Genomic DNA, 16,388 nt, shown 5'->3' with positions numbered 1-16,388 from the left:
ACAAACTAAACATTTAATAATAATTTTAGATATAACTATTTATGCAAAAACATGAGGGTTTCCAAAAAAAAATTTGTGGTAGAATTTTACTAAATGATGCTCATATCATATTTAAAAAAAAAAATTAAGATAATAATATATAATCTATATATGCAATTTTACATGATGCTTTTCCATCAAGTATATGAAAACAAATATCCAAGATAAATAATTGAACCGTGCACAATTTCCAATTTTCTTTTAGTTGATAAGTTGTCTTATGAAAAAGAAAAATATAATTTAAAATTCCAACCCGTTCAATCAAGGGATGATGTGTATTGATATTACCGCTTGAAATTTAAAAGTTGTAATATACAGGTACCCCATATATATATATATATATATATATATATTCACTGATCCACACGTTGAATGAAAGGGATTAATTAATTGGCTATTGTTCTGGTTAGTGATTATATAAATATATGAGGAGGACAAATTAATTGCATAGGGACACGGCGGCAGCATGCTACGAATGTTATTCAAACAATCATGATCATCGGATTCAGGAGCGTTAGTGCCTCTCTCAATCAAATCCCCACCTCTGTTAGGATGTCACGTGTTAATCACACATTATGTATGTATATATATATATATATACGATCAGAAATTATTAAATTTGAAGCTAAAATCGGATGTCACATGCAAGCTTTGCTTCCAAACAAAGACACAAATAGTGCAAATCCAATAGAACTTATTTGACGTCATAAATAATTTATCATTAGTATGGAAAAATGTTTTGATTAACTTTAGTTAATCTTATACTACCAATCACCACTTTCATTCAGTAATTTATCAGACAAATTTTGTCTTTTGTCTGTTAATATTGGGAAACTATTTTTTATTATTTATAAATTAGTGTTTATGCATTATTATTGATGAATGGAAAGATTTGTAGTTTAAAAGTAAAAGTAAAACTATTATTACATTATGATTGATATAGCTAGATTCTATACATTACAATTGTAAGATATATAATCATATATATATATATATATAGCATGATTAGTCAAATAAGTTGGGCCGTGAGCCGCACTGCGAATTTGTGAAAAAATATAGAAAAACTAAGAAAGTTGATGGAGAATGGAAGCAAAAAAAAGGAGTTATAACTTTTAACGTGGAGAAGTGCATGATTTTGGACGGGAGACACGTCGTTCTCCATTCCCACCAACTTGGTCTGCTCCGTTATTATGTATTATTATAACTTTTTAATCTATTTCTCTCGTGTCATAAATTTTATTCATTTCCAGTATTGCTATTTTTTTTTTAAAAAAAAAAAAATCTTAAAAGTCATTTAGGTAAAATTTCTAAATCCTTTATGTTCATTTGCATATAAGTGGATTGGACCTCATTGAAGTGAGTGTACCCCTTTTGCACAATTCTTCACGTTTCGGTATGATAAATGTAAATAAAATTTATAGTTTTGGTGATAATTTCTTGAGTACGTAATTTTTGACGTGCTTATGTCAAACGATAACCACAAGTTAAATGGGATGTCTGCGTCTATGCTTAACATAACAGTTTGTTTTTCTTCTTCTTTTTTCTTTCTAACTCGTTAATTATTCTACCCAAAAAAATGAGAAATTTTTTAAGATTTGATTCCAAGTCCACACTCTGTTATCATCCACATCATATCCCAAAGGCGTCCTCAGTTGGTTCTACATCGTCATTTTAGTATATCGAACTTGTTTTGGCATGGTAGAACCGTTACATTAACGTTGAAATATCTTCAGCATTTAGTTCACTATTATAAAAATATTTTCGGTCTCCAATTATTGATTTTGTTATATTTGACGTTTATCACATTTTATTTATGATTCTCTATTTATTTTAAATTAATTATGAAATTTTTCTCTAAAAAAAAGGAAGTAATTGTAATATATGTATGTAATGGCTGTATTTAGCTATTCAAAATGCAGAAAGGTTGTTCTTCCTTTCTGCATGATATCAAAACTCTAATAATGTATAGGCTTTTTAGATATGATAATAATAATAAATAAATAAATAAACGAGCAACAAAACATGAAAATGGTTAATTTATTTGTAATTATTATTATTATTATTTCTTTAATTACTAATTTTTATCACTACTAAGGAAAAAAAGAGAGAAAAAGATTGAGAAAGAGGAACTGAGAATTTTTTTTTTTAAAAAAAAGGATCATAAAAAAAAAATTAAAAAGAAAAAAAGGAGAAGAAATAAGGGGAAAAAAAAAGAAAAATAAAAAAAAAAAAAAAAAAAAAAAAAAGAGAGGAGGGAATCCGAGTTCTGTTTAAATGGAATGAAAAGCCCAAATCAGTGGACCCAGTGGATTAAAGCCCACACACACAAACCCAACTAGCCCCGCCCATGTAAGCTTGCAGGAAGCCTGACTTGTAGATCTATTGTAATCGCCAAGGAAATGCAAAACTCCATGAATAAGCCGGAACGATGTCATTTCCGGTAATCACTTAAACGACGTCGTCAAGTCTAGAAATTATAGGGTTGAAGCTGGCTTGGCGTAACAGAGCTTGCAAGGCGCGGCTGGGCTTCGTTCTTCCAGGTTTTAAAGACCAGAGGAACGCAGCTTGAGGATTTCAGAAGGGGAGTTTTGGCAGACAACCTCCGTTTTGGGTCTCCATTGCGCCGAAGTGGAAAGTGAGAAAGAGAAGAGCAGGACAGTTGGGTGGCAGGACTTGGAGACAGAGGTCAAACGGGGTGAAAGCTGAAAGAAGAAAGAGCAAAGGACGAAGCGTGAAGAGGGTTTTCGCATTTCCATGATGGGGTTCTGTTAGAGGAACACAGGGAAGCTTAGGTCAATGCAAGTGAGGATGGTGACCAGGGGCTGAAAACGAGGAGACCCGTGAAGAGTTTCAAGGTTTGCAGGTCCACAGATATTTTCGAAGCCTTCTTCGGCCATAAAGAGAGAGAAGAAGAAAACGATTCGTGGACATTCATAAAGGAGTACTTGAGAAAGGAGAACGGGACAGAGGATACACTCTGAAGACAGTGAGAAAAAGAGGGTGAGTCTGATACATAAGGAGAAAAGAGAGAAAGAGAGAAAGAGGAACGGGAGGAAGGAAGGAAGAGACCCATCAAGCTGAAGGTGCTAGGGGATCTTCAATCTGAACCCCTTAGGTAATTTCTGAAAATCTAGCATTTCTAATTCTATTGATTTTCAATAAAACTTGTGAAGGCATGATTTAGTAGGCATGATGAAAGCAAGAAGTTGAATCTATTGAAATGTCATACTTGGGAATGAATTTTGTGAAGGCATGATATGATCTGAATTACATGTAGAGGGAGTTGAGTCTGTTTTATCAAAATATTATGCCGTCAAGGAAACTGGAGAATGAATGAAGGAGTTTGCAGAATTGAAACTGTCTGAGTTTGAGTTTGAGTTCGTTGTTGCATAATTTTTGTTTAACTGTATGGAATAGTGTGATTTAATTTGGTGATATCCGTGAGGTAAATGAAATGTCTGGTGGCTTACTTTACTGCTTTGAGTTGAAACGAAGACTTTCTTGCATGTTTTCTTAAGCTTTCTTTATGACACTCTCAGTTCTGTTTTAAGACTTCAAGACTGTCATCCGCTTCATCTGTCAGTTTTTTATTTTTTTTTATGCAATACTGTTTTGGATATGCTTTTGCTGCTGGGAAAAATGATAAATGGAGAATCACCTTGTTTTGAGTATTTAGGCAGGGACTGTTTTGTGTGCTTTCACCCATATTGTTTAGTTTGCCTATTCAAGGGATTGCCTGATGTTGTAAAGTGGATAATTAGTATGCTCTGCCTGCTGTCTTTAGAATGAATAAATGAGGAAAATTAAACTGTTTTGGGTTTTTTTAGTGTATTGATCTCCATATTTAGGAATTCTGTTTTTTTGGTGGTTTAAAGTAGAGGATTAACATGTGGCTTACTGTGTGAAAACAAAGTAAATAGTGACTGTTAGAGGATATTTAAACTGGAAAATCAGTGTGTTATATCATTGTTTCAGAAGTGAAATAAATGTAAATTGGGAGCTGTTCCCTGTCACTTTGGACACTTAGGTTTATTTCATAAGTAGGTATCTTTAGTTTTATTTTGTTTGGATCCTTGATCTTTATATTTGTTTTAGCTAGAACTAATTAATATATTACCGGGTGGGTGACTCACCCTTTTCCTTTGGTCTCATTTTCCGGGCTTAATTTCTCTTTATTAGACCAGACATGTCTTCGTGTCTAATCCCATCTTAAATTGATTAGTGGAGACTCTTTTTGCATTATTGCAAATTTTTATTTTTGAAGAATTTTGCTCCTACATCATGGTTGTGGTAGTAACTCTTTTTTAAAGTTAAGTCAAACACTCTATATTTTTCTGTAAATTTGCTTACAGTTTCTAGGAACGGAACAAACAGAATAGGATAAGAAGCCTTAAGGACCTAAATCAGATCAAACCGGACTGAACAGCTCCTACTTGAACTTCCACTGAATCTTTAGTCCAGAAAGATATTGAAGAAGTCAGCCCAGTCCATCCTACCTCTGGACTGACGAATGCCCCTAGTTCTAATTTCTACTTGTTATCTCATGGGGAAGTTGCTATTAGGAAAGGAATTGCTGTCTGTCCAGACTATTATTGGTGCCCTTTTTGTGCATTACATGGTTGTCAATGAACTATTTTTCTTATTTTAATCAGTGTATGGAAGTAATTGTTTTTCCTTGGTGCAGCAGGTGCTTGTTAGGTTGTAAAAATGAACTGATTATTAGCCTGTAAAGAATGAATTGATAATTAATTTTGTGGATAATTACCATTTTAGTTATTTTTGCTACAATTTGATTCTCAAACTTATAAAATTGTTTTGATTCATAATTTTTTATAAAATTTGTGAGAATCTTGACAGAAGATAATAGAAATTCTTTCTGTTTTGTCCAGATTTTTATTTTTGATAGAATTTGAAAGTTCAAAAGAACTAAATTTTAACTTCAATAAACTTCGTAAGAACATTTAATTTGTTTTATTTTAAACTATAAAAATGCCAATTATAGATATTAGGTGAGGAAAAGACTCTTGAAATAACCATTTTTAATTTTTTTTGTCCAAGAATTCACTTAAAATAGAAGAATATCTAATGGAGGAACAATAATGAATGCGATAATAAATACAGAAGTTGCAGTCAATAAGGTAGGAATTATCAAAACACCTAACATCTAACTAAAGATGATTTTCGGTGCTGGTTATCCAGTTATAAAAGTGACCCGATAGGCTTTCACTTTCATGTCTCTCTAAAATTGCTGTCATGTTAAAATTTTGGTTTACTTAATTATCAGGGACTCCAAGCACGCAAATTCTCTAGAAATTACAATTTTAACTCATTTTTTTGCATCATTTAAGCAAGAGAATAGGATTCTGTTGTTTATGCATAAAATTTATTAAATAATCACATTTTGAAATAAGCTTTTTGAATTCAGGAATCAAATTGTTATTACAAAAAAGTTCTGCAACATAATTCATAGTTCAAGTCTAAATTGATAATTTGTCCTATTTTTTTTTTAATTTTTTATCTAATTAGATTTAGTTTTGAAATAAAAGTATTTTTAAAAATCAACTTCCCTTTTTCAGTTCCTAATTCTTGCTATGCAATAGCTTGCAGAGATGGAGTATGTTAGCCCTGAAGGACTCCGTTTAGATGGTCGACGCCCTATGGAAGTATACAGCTCAATTATCTCTTCTTTTTTTTTTTGTTTGAAATAAGCTCAATTTATCTCTTCTTTCCGCACAAAGTTTTCCTGTTCTATTGACTATTATTCCCAAATTAAATATTTTGTGCTTTATTCAGCGTCTGGTCCTCAGCTGCCTCTATATCACTCTATTTCCTTCTATTAATTTATTTTAATTTCTTTAATAAACTGAAGATGCGGCAACTTCGAGCAGAGATTGGTGCTGTTGCCAAGGCAGACGGGTACCTGAACATAATCATAATTTGCTTTTCTTTTCAGATATTTTAAGCAGGATTAGTTTTGAATTTTAATTGGGTTAAATTTTCAGTTCAGCTCTCTTTGAGATGGGGAACACCAAAGTAATTGCTGCAGTATACGGCCCTAGAGAGGTACCCTTCTCTTTGCTTGTTAATGTGTTTGTTTTCATCAGTTTATTATAACTGCTTAATTGATAACAGTGACTGGTTTTTCAAAAATCCTCATGTTTTTCAGGTCCAAAATAGGAGCCAACAAATCAGTGATCAAGCACTGGTATACTTGCCTACTTTCAATGTTTTATTGACCAAGTTCCATGAATTGTATCATCTTTTGCACTAGGTCTATTTTATCTCAATACTGTTTGAACTATATGTTCCGATGAATATGGTGGTCACTAGAGATCACGTCTTGGTGAAAATCACCTTAGAATTTTTCTGATTCGATTCACTAATGAAATATACCTAAACATTTGTCAGGTACACTGTGAGTACAGTATGGCTAATTTTAGTACAGGAGATCGCAAGAGAAAACCAAAGGGTGACAGGTTATACTTACTCACCTATGAAATTCCCTCTTTAAAAATTTTGTTAGTTTGATGATGCAATGCTAAATGTTCATGACTAACACAACGGGATATAACAATGGGAAATGTGTTATTTGAATGGAGAGCTAATGTATGGAAATTGGTCTGGAACACACTGGTGCTTCTTTGTTTCGTTGTTTGCAAAGGAAGATGCGGACTAGATGGGATTTTCGTATTCAATGGATAATTCAATTGCTATCTTAGAAGAAAAATCAATGAATTAGGCTGTTGATTAGAATGGTATATTATAGAATGCGTCTTGATTAAGCTTTGTTCGCAATTGGACTGATAGACCGAACACTTTCCTGTTACACTCAGGCGATCGACTGAAATATCTCTAGTTATTCGCCAGACAATGGAAGCATGCATATTGACACATTTAATGCCTCGTTCTCAGGTTCTGTTGAAACTTCTCAGAATCTTTTACCTACCGGTTAATGCATTGTTTATTTTCTTAGGTCTTTCTATGTTCTTTGCAGATAGATATCTTTGTGCAAGTTCTCCAGGCTGACGGAGGTAACTTCAAAGTCAACTGCTCTGTATCCCGTGTCTTTGTTCTCACACCATTTGATTTCCTACTTCCATGTGGAAGAGCACATGGAAGCCCTTCCATTCTCTGTTTGAGAAAAGTCTCTAAGGGACCAACTCCATGGACATTTTGTTCCTTTCTCTTCTCATCTCCTCCAACCCAAGAGTATTTAGTAAATTGGTGATAGGAAAGTATGGAGTCAATGGATGCCATGGACATCCTTTACTTCAATTTTGTTAACTTTTGGGTGGTAAATGCTAGACATTTGGAGGCTCTTTTCCTAGTGATGCAGAATGAGCCCGACTTGTATCTTCTTGGTAAAGTTAAGCTACTAAAAAAAGAGTCATTGAGAATTTTCTCAATCTTTCTGGTTGCATAAGGCAATCAAACTTTGAAGTCTGACAGTTAAGAATTTTTAGGTGTGACTGTGATATCTAGGCTCTTCGAAGTAGGAAAACTAATCCTAATTTGTCATACATCATCTAACTCAATTTTGGGGAATGCTTTGTTAATGGGCAAATGCATACTTTTATTGAATATTGCCTGCAGGGACTAGATCTGCATGTATCAATGCTGCAACATTAGCCCTTGCAGATGCTGGGATTCCAATGCGTGATATTGTTACTTCCTGTAGTGCTGGGTACCTAAACAGTACTCCCCTACTTGGTAAAATTTGAATTCCTCCCGGACATATGTTTATGTGGGCTTTTACATTTAGTTTTTAATTGTGAGATTGTTTTGTAAGAGTTTAATTCATTGCCTTTTGCCATGTGATCAGATTTGAATTATGTTGAAGATGGTGGTGGAGGCCCTGATGTTACTGTAGGAATTCTACCTAAGTTGGACAAAGTGACTCTTCTTCAGGTGTTTGTGAAAATCAGTTTCTTTGTTCCCAGTTTCTTTTGTGTCATCCAAGTTATGTTGGTTTTCATCCTAGGGTTCTTATATGATGCGTTAGTGTCTATTAAAGTTTCTCTGGCATACAGAAACAGAATCTCAGAATTACCGAAACATTTCTATGAGTAAAATTATAAAGTTTTCTTATCATAAGGTTGCAGTTAAATTTCTAAACCAAGCAGTTAGAAATTATAAAGTCATCCAAGTTATGTTGGTTTTCATCCTAGGGTTCTTATATGATGCGTTAGTGTCTATTAAAGTTTCTCTGGCATACAGAAACAGAATCTCAGAATTACCGAAACATTTCTATGAGTAAAATTATAAAGTTTTCTTATCATAAGGTTGCAGTTAAATTTCTAAACCAAGCAGTTAGAAATTATAAAGTCATCCAAGTTATGTTGGTTTTCATCCTAGGGTTCTTATATGATGCGTTAGTGTCTATTAAAGTTTCTCTGGCATACAGAAACAGAATCTCAGAATTACCGAAACATTTCTATGAGTAAAATTATAAAGTTTTCTTATCATAAGGTTGCAGTTAAATTTCTAAACCAAGCAGTTAGAAATTATAAAGTCATCCAAGTTATGTTGGTTTTCATCCTAGGGTTCTTATATGATGCGTTAGTGTCTATTAAAGTTTCTCTGGCATACAGAAACAGAATCTCAGAATTACCGAAACATTTCTATGAGTAAAATTATAAAGTTTTCTTATCATAAGGTTGCAGTTAAATTTCTAAACCAAGCAGTTAGAAATCATTGAAGAAAGACAGGAAAGCTCAACTAAATAGCTCTGCTTCTCAAAGTCATGATAGGCATGGAGGATTTTCGGTGATGGGAGCAGAGGGGAAGATGAGTATGCAACAGTAATTGAAATAGTTTTTGCCTTCTTGCTATGCAGGCACACATGATTTTTCCAGTGCAAAGGTTTTTAGAGTATTCCTTTCTGGAATGTGTTGGAGACCATTTTCTCTTACATAAGTCATATCTTTTCAGTTTTGTTGCCTTCTAATTCTAAACTGCTTTTAACCATGATTTCTGAACTGTAGTTAAAACAGAGGGTTGAATCAGTTAAGTGGTTGGTAGTCAAAAAATTTAAACCTCAACACACTTCGTTCAATTGATTCTAATTATTTTGCTTGTGCTTATTGTTTCCATTTCTTTTATGTGTATTTAACTCTATTTCCTGATGCTAATCTCTCAGTTTCTTGAAATGGAGAATTCCGTGTTTTGTGCTTTCTTCACCTTAATTAGTTTCCAATTGTTCCCACCATTTGATTGATTGTGTTTCCATATTAAGGTTTTGAAGTTTTACTCCAAACTTGTGTTGATGTTCCTCTAAACACAGATGGACTCCAAGTTGCCAATGGATATCTTTGAAAATGTCTTCCAACTTGCTATAGAAGGCTGCAAAGCCATAGCAACTTACATTCGAGAGGTGCTTCTCTTTCTTGTGGCCAGTAATTTCTTCTCTTATTGATGTGTACTGGTTTCAGAAGCTCGTCTCCCTCTTTTATGTTCAACGATCTATTGGAACTTTTTATGGGTTTCCTTGGCAGGTTTTGCAAGAGAATACCAAGCAACTGGAGTATCGTCGGGGTTTATAATCTTTACTTAGGGATGGACAGCTCAACTTTTTTCTGTATTTGGGCACTTATTAATGGCTATCTTTCCGAAACTGGCAGTTCTTTAGTTACATATATCTTTGGCTTGTCAAGCATGGATTCTGCCATTCTTTGATCAAAGGCTCGGCTGTCCACAGCTTTGACTTCATTCACTGGAAATGTGGAATCCATGTGCAAGACCTTTTTTTTTTGAGTCTCTCTTGCAAATTAGTAGCATTGAGGAGATTCATGTAACATTGTGATGGTTAATTTTTTTCTTCCAAGAAAAGAAAAAAAGAGGGAGGCTTACTAGCTCTTCATGTATTCAGTCGGAATGTCTCTCTGCTCTGAAATTTGCAGTTTAACCTTTAGTGTTCTCATTGAGCAGCCCATCCCCACATCTCTGCTCAAGTGCAAGTGGTTCTATTAAACTTCTAAAATGGGTGTTGCTTAAAAAGATATGATTGCTCAGAAAAATTTTAGTAAAATCTCCAAATTAGTGTCTTACAGTTTCGAATTAGAAAAGTTTTCTTCAAGTATGGATTTTACATGTATCTCGACTGTCACTGTAGTGGTGGCCAATTATAGTTAATTTATTATATTTCTTTGCTAAATATTTCAAGTTGTTTGGTGATAATTGAAAACTGGGTAGAGGAGTTTGGATTTGTTGAATTGGGGCAGCTGCGTACGCGGTAATCTTGAAGCCCATCTCTTTTTGTAATTGCTCATTAGGTTAACTTTTCATTGAAGTGAAGTTTTTTTTTTCCTAAGTTGGCATATGATGCATTTTTCCTTTTTCAACTATTCAGCAAGATATGGCTTAGGAGAGTAAATATATATAATTAAACACTCAGTTTCTACAACTTTCAACAAGTCAACAACTGGCTACGTCTACTTCAAAACTTTATCCAGCGCCAATTGTGAGATCTTTTTGCTCTTGAAAACTTTTGATCATTGTTCATCAAAAGTCTCTCCTCCGAATATCAAAATGATCACTGCAGAAACTTGAAGGCACGACGGAGAGCTCCAGCCTTCCCATCCATTCTTCTCCAGGCTTTAAGGTGATGGATCTCTCAACTGCTGCCCCATCAACACATAGCATCTGTTTGTACTCCTCATCACCGAAATCTACCATAGATTTTGATTTCTTCTCCCAGGGATTCCATACAACTGTTTTAATGCAGGAAAAAAGAAGACATAGCATTGTAAGTTCTGTTTATGATTTGCTTTCTACCCAATCTAGTTTCTCCAGCAAGTGTTCGTATTTCACAATGCTGCAGTATTTTCTGATTTAATAACTTGTTCTATGATTGAAATTCGGATATTTAAAATTATGGCTGCTTACCAACATCTGGCAGTCCTTCCTTTTTTATCACATATGTTCTCTTCTTTTCATGATCAAGGACAGCGATCACTTTAGGAGAGCCAAGATAAATTCGATCTACCTGCTAGACAACGAAATATCAGTGAAATACAATCTTGCCAAGGACAAGTTTTAAATACATTAAAATGCCAAATTAACCTGTCATCTCCTCAGTTTTACAAAATGTATTCTACCCTCTACCCCTCAAGGATTAGATGGAATTTAATAGAAGTTCATCCAATTTAAAAAAGAGATTTGACTTTTTCTCATGCTATTTCATCCCTAAACTTCTGTCTAGAGAACAAAAACTGTCAGTCACCTTGCCATCAAGAATTAACAAGAAATTGAGTTAGAAAGTTAACAGATGAAGAAATCCTCTCGAACCGTGAAGGTCAAGCAGGGAGATTTTAACAACAAATAGCAACCATTTCATTTTCTCACTTTCTCCGACCCGAAGGTGTTGTAGAATTGTCATTTTCAGCATCGAGCCAGTTACAATGTAAAAAAAATAACAAAAACCAAAAACCTACCTCAGATTCAAAAGTTATTGCATCTCCTTGTTCGGTAAACCGCTCCCTTTGACAGAGATTGTCAAGGTAATCAAGTGTCTCCAGCCCTTCTATCCTCACTTCACTGTGTACATAAATCCATTCCTCTAAGTCCAAATGTTATATCATGAACAAAATTCTCAGTATTAGAACAGGGAAAGTCATGGCAGTAGCTGTTAATAATCGGTAGGTTCTCTGGATTAGTCAAGTTTTCTCAATTTTCTAAAGAGAAGAAAATTCCACCTTTCCTCACACTTTTCCTCTTTAACATCTAACTTTCAAGTGTTGTGGAATTTAATTAGTAGGATTATGGAAGCAAATAATTTGAAGGTTCAGAAAATAACTCCATACCTTATGTCAGAAACTGACAAATACGAATGATATGCGAATGAGAAACTAAATGGCTTGCCATTGATGTTCCTCACTCGTGATATAAATGTCAGATCTCCATCTGCAGTGAGCGACACCCTAAGGCGGAACTCGAAACTACCAAAATTAATCAAAGAAATGGTACATTAGAAACACAAAAATAAAGATTGAGCTTCGTAAAGGCATAGGATAAACATGTAGTCATTTTGATAAATATAGAACTAGTATCTCATGAACTATTCTCTACATATCTTTCATTCAACAGAAAAGATCAATTTTTCTTCAAAAACAAAGAAGTCAGAACATCAAGTTCTGAGTGCCTCTGTCTTAACAATTGTATTTGTTGTCTTGTTTGATAAATTCAACAAAAAGTTGACAGAGCCGCAACTTATACCTGTGGGGCCAGAACTTCAAGTCTTCTTCAGATGGTTTAAGCATTAGGTCAATGAAAGATTTTCCATCTGAATCATTTGGATGCAGAGGTGGAGGATTATCATCAATTGCCCAAATCTTGTTCCTTGCAAATCCATGTTGTTCTAGTAGCCCACAGTTTCCAAACTTCAAACAAGCATAAAAAGAGGAAAACCATCAATGATTTCTATTCGAAAGTGGAATTCATTGACACAATAGAAAAGATTTAAATACTTGGGGAAAACAAATTTGGATTCCTCCACGCATTGCTTTTGGTGGCTTAAAGATGGCCTGCAATCAAGAAAAGAACCCAATAACAGATTTGCTCAGTCAAGCAATCATTTACTATAGATGGTTTCCTGTTAATCTATATTTGGCACCAGAAACAATGTGTTCTTGCAGCTTAAAGGGTACTGAATAAAGACCCCTAGGTTGTGGTAAAAGAAATTGCCAGCTTAAAATCAGCAATACCAATCAAAATTAAATCAGAGAAGGCCTCAAAATATTGACACAGTATTAAGTTTAGTTTGAGATTACATGAAGGAAGATCTAAGTCATTCTCATGGACAATACATAGGGAATTGGAAGAAACTGCACCTTGGTACTAGTGAACAACAGTTCTTCCCCTTGCTCATTCCTCCATGAGGTGACTTGACCTCCATGCAAGCTAACCTTTATAGTCAAAAGAGAAACATCAATAGAATCTCGCATAAACTGAAAGCATTCCTGTTATGGGTAGGTCAAATTTATCACTTAAACCGAACAAATTTCAAAAAGGAAATGAAATTAAAAAAAAAAAAAACCCAAAATCTCACCCTTGCTGAAGCCCCGTGTGGATTTCGAAGCACAACCTGATCAACGCCATTCCAATCCTTTGTTATCTCAATTGCAGCTCTATGATCCCACACAACTGCAGAATGCCCCATTTGAAAACACAAGGTAAAGCCTCTACTTTCTCTCTCTGCTATCCTCTGCGCTCTCTCTCTCTCTCTCTCTCTCTGCACTTTCTAAAGCTCTAACTTAGCATGGAAAACACAGAATGGGAATAGCTTTCAGGGAAATGAATGAAAAGGTAAAGGTAATGAAACTGAATATGGTGGAGAATCTGATTAAAGAAAAGATCAATTTTTGTTATAAATGTGAAGAAAAGAGAAAAACCAACCTACCCATTTTCAGGATTTCTGAATTTTCTTGACCGTAGATCCAGAAATTTCTTTCTTACACATAACTCAAAGCAAAAAGAAAATGTAACCCAAAGAGAAAGCAAATGGAACTCAAACACTGCAGAAGCAAATGTAGAGTGTTAACATCTGGCAAATGCATCAACCAACACCTATATTTAGATTTCATAATTTTATACCCAGGAATTTGTCATATTCATCCAACAGAAGAGGACAATCAGATTTTGAGGCCAAAAGGATAAAACGTTAAATGCACCACTTATCATGTATGGAAAGAAAAAGGTTCCTCATTTTTGAAAAATTCCCCCTTGAAGAATTTTAAAAATTCAAAAGGCCTCAAGATTAAAAGGAAGAATACTCCAAAATATTATTTCTCTGAACTCACCCCTAAACACCTTTTAAAAAAAAAAATCCATTCAGGAACCAAAAATGTAAAAGAGGCAAGATTGAGATGGATTTAGACTAGATATTCTACATGGGTCTTTACTCTTATAAGCAATAAATGTGATTAAAAAAGGAAGGTTGAATCTTGATTAGGAGGCAAGACTGTGGAAGCAAGAGAAGTAGATTAGAAAAAGAGAAAAAGAAAAGAGGGGAGAGAAAAGCGGGTTCATGTTAGGGTTGCTGAGATCTAGGACGTGGGGATACGAGAAGTATATGAAAGTATATGTATATCTCCACGAACGGTCAAGTTTTAAAAATGGGAAATTTGATCTGCAAGCTCAGACAACAATTATGTAATTATAACAATCATAATAATAACAACAATCCCTTTTGACATCACTAAATTAATAAAAACAAATTGGAGGAGAGTTGTTTGCGTCAAATGGTAGACCAGGGAAAAAAAAAGCAGCAGCCTGAAACTCCATAAATATCAAAATCAAATTCTTGAAGAAAAGTGTGCAGTTGGTTTTAAATTCAATTTCCATCCACAGTTCAACGATTCGATGGACATGGAAAGTGACGCTTTCGGCTCTAAATCAAATCTTCTTCAGTCTTAATCAAGTTTTATGGGATGTCATACTGAGAAATATTTTAGTACGAAGCTTCCATGCATGAACTCTCGGGCTGTGTGCTTGTGTGGATAATAAGATTGAAGTATTTGGTTATTGACTTTTTCACACTTTCGGGGGGAAAATTGTCAAATACTTGATAAGATTAAGAATTTTAAGTTAAAATCTGAGTAAAACTAGATTAATTGTTATTTTAATTAAAATATTTTTAAGTGTATTTTATGCCAAGTTCTTAAAAAAATGATTCTAAATAAAGTTTAACAACGTAAAATTTAATTTTTTACCATTAAACTCTACTATTTAGCATATTTATTATTAATTACATTATTATTAAAAAAAATTGAAGCTCCTAAATAAGTGGTGCCGGTTGGTTATTGTTTTTAAGTCTTAACAAAGAGATGTAATGGCGAAGAACAATTGTCAAATAGGTTAAAATCTGCTAGTTGAAGTTTTAAAAGAAACTGATCCCATGAGTTTTTTTATTTTCTAACTTAAAATATTTATGAACTTTCAACACTTTTCACATTTATTTAAATATTATATATAATTTTTATAATAAGTTATTGAATAAATTATTATAGTTCGATACTTATTATAATTTGATATTTAATATTTTTTTTACTTATAATTTAGTTTCTAGTATTTTCTGTTTTTTTTTAAATATTTAATTTCATTCTATTTCATAACAAAAAAAAAAGTTAAAATTATTAGATCATTTTTAAATACTTTAAAAAATAACTCAAAAAATTAACGTTGACTAATTTAGTTAAATTAATAACAATTAAAACTAAGATTTTATTATAGTTACTAATTTTATTAATAAGTTAAAATTGTTTTTTTGAACTCTTCTTTAAAATATGAACTAGTCATTTTAAAGGATCAAATTATAATAAAAAATATTAAAACCAAATTAGAAGAAATGACAAACTTCTTGGTGTAATTTGATTATTTATCCTAGTTTTGTTAGAATATGCTTTTATGTAACACCGGGGCTCGGAATGTAGGACCGAGATAATCAATTTATATTAATGAATAAATTTAGAAACTTTAAGTTTCAATTTTTATTTGAAAATTTGAAGAACATTATATTTTAGGTGTATTTGAAAATAATTTTCAAAAGTCATGGCCAAATTGAAAAAAAAAATAACTTATTTTAAAAAAAAAACTGGAAAACTGAGGTAAAAGTGCAAATAACAAAAAAGGGCCACGTAGAACTGCCACGTCAATAGCACGACCAATCACCGTGCGCCGCGTGGCAGACACGCGAACACGCATCCATGCGGGAAGCCACGCGAGCAATCCACGTACTAACCAATCCGATGGTCCAGATCCACTCCCGCACGCACATACGATCCATATTCGTTTTCCTTTCAAGTGCGATCGAACGGTCCTGATTTCATCTGATTGTGCAGTTCAGATTCGTTTTCCCATATAGGATTGATCCAACAGCCAAGAATGAGTCACATCTCTTCGAATGGATGGCCCGGATTTAATGAAGAGGAGTATTTAAACTCCTCTTCCATAAGAAACCCTAACCCTGGCTGCCAAGAGTGAATCAGAGAAGAATAAAAGGGGCATCGGAAGCGAACTAGTCGCCAGAGAAGAAGATTAGTTGTCGTTGTCGTCGTCGCACCAGAGCTCGCCGCTGACACCAGAGAGGTGAGTTTTTCCCCCTTTCGCTTTGAAATTCAGTTCTAAGTCTCCCCACACCTATATCGACGCTAAAAAATAAAAGAAAAGCCGAAAACCAAGGGGGAAGCTTGTCCGAGCAACTGCACCCGCAACCTAAATTCCCTTCAGTGAGCCCGAATCCCCTTTCTGTTTCCTTCCATTCTCTGACCATTGTATTCCTTACTCTTTTCTGGTGCAGGACGACTGAAGAAAATCCTCGGCCGTGAGAGAGGAACAGTGGAGTCGTCGCACCG

General features: G+C 34.0%; 2 protein-coding genes across 13 annotated transcripts; one reads left to right on the top strand and one right to left on the bottom strand.

Annotated features, from left to right (window-relative positions):
• Positions 1-2,432: 2,432 nt before the first annotated feature.
• RRP41 (3'-5'-exoribonuclease family protein) lies at positions 2,433-9,906 on the top strand. Of its 4 annotated transcripts, none has more exons than XM_022031839.2 (12): positions 2,433-3,154; positions 5,647-5,702; positions 5,909-5,955; positions 6,047-6,102; positions 6,206-6,244; positions 6,448-6,515; positions 6,873-6,951; positions 7,034-7,070; positions 7,633-7,749; positions 7,862-7,947; positions 9,323-9,412; positions 9,534-9,906. In XM_022031839.2, the coding sequence occupies exons 2-12, from the start codon at positions 5,683-5,685 to the stop codon at positions 9,579-9,581; spliced, it is 687 nt and encodes a 228-aa protein (XP_021887531.1). In that variant the 5' UTR covers positions 2,433-3,154; positions 5,647-5,682; the 3' UTR covers positions 9,582-9,906. The 4 variants fall into 4 exon arrangements, with proteins under 4 accessions (XP_021887531.1, XP_021887530.1, XP_021887528.1 ...); XM_022031838.2 differs by having other exon boundaries at positions 2,434-3,154; positions 5,640-5,702; XM_022031836.2 differs by having other exon boundaries at positions 2,435-3,154; positions 6,042-6,102.
• A 488-nt stretch (positions 9,907-10,394) lies between these two features.
• Positions 10,395-14,385, bottom strand: LOC110806880 (Galactose mutarotase-like superfamily protein). Of its 9 annotated transcripts, none has more exons than XM_088219425.1 (10): positions 13,630-14,385; positions 13,436-13,550; positions 13,085-13,267; positions 12,867-12,995; positions 12,504-12,560; positions 12,253-12,416; positions 11,841-11,975; positions 11,472-11,574; positions 10,924-11,026; positions 10,395-10,748 (listed from the first exon to the last, which is right to left on the bottom strand). In XM_088219425.1, the coding sequence occupies exons 3-10, from the start codon at positions 13,193-13,195 to the stop codon at positions 10,540-10,542; spliced, it is 1,011 nt and encodes a 336-aa protein (XP_088075551.1). In that variant the 5' UTR covers positions 13,196-13,267; positions 13,436-13,550; positions 13,630-14,385; the 3' UTR covers positions 10,395-10,539. The 9 variants fall into 9 exon arrangements, with proteins under 9 accessions (XP_088075551.1, XP_088075550.1, XP_088075549.1 ...); XM_088219424.1 differs by having other exon boundaries at positions 13,085-13,288; positions 13,630-14,384; XM_088219423.1 differs by having other exon boundaries at positions 13,085-13,284; positions 13,630-14,384.
• Positions 14,386-16,388: the final 2,003 nt, after the last annotated feature.

The sequence above is a fragment of the Carica papaya genome, chromosome 5 (assembly GCF_054855325.1).
Source record: "Carica papaya isolate Zhongbai chromosome 5, ASM5485532v1, whole genome shotgun sequence".
Taxonomy (NCBI): Eukaryota; Viridiplantae; Streptophyta; class Magnoliopsida; order Brassicales; family Caricaceae; genus Carica; species Carica papaya.
The sequence above is the reverse complement of the archived record's forward strand: the minus strand, read 5'-3'. Positions and strand labels throughout refer to the sequence as shown.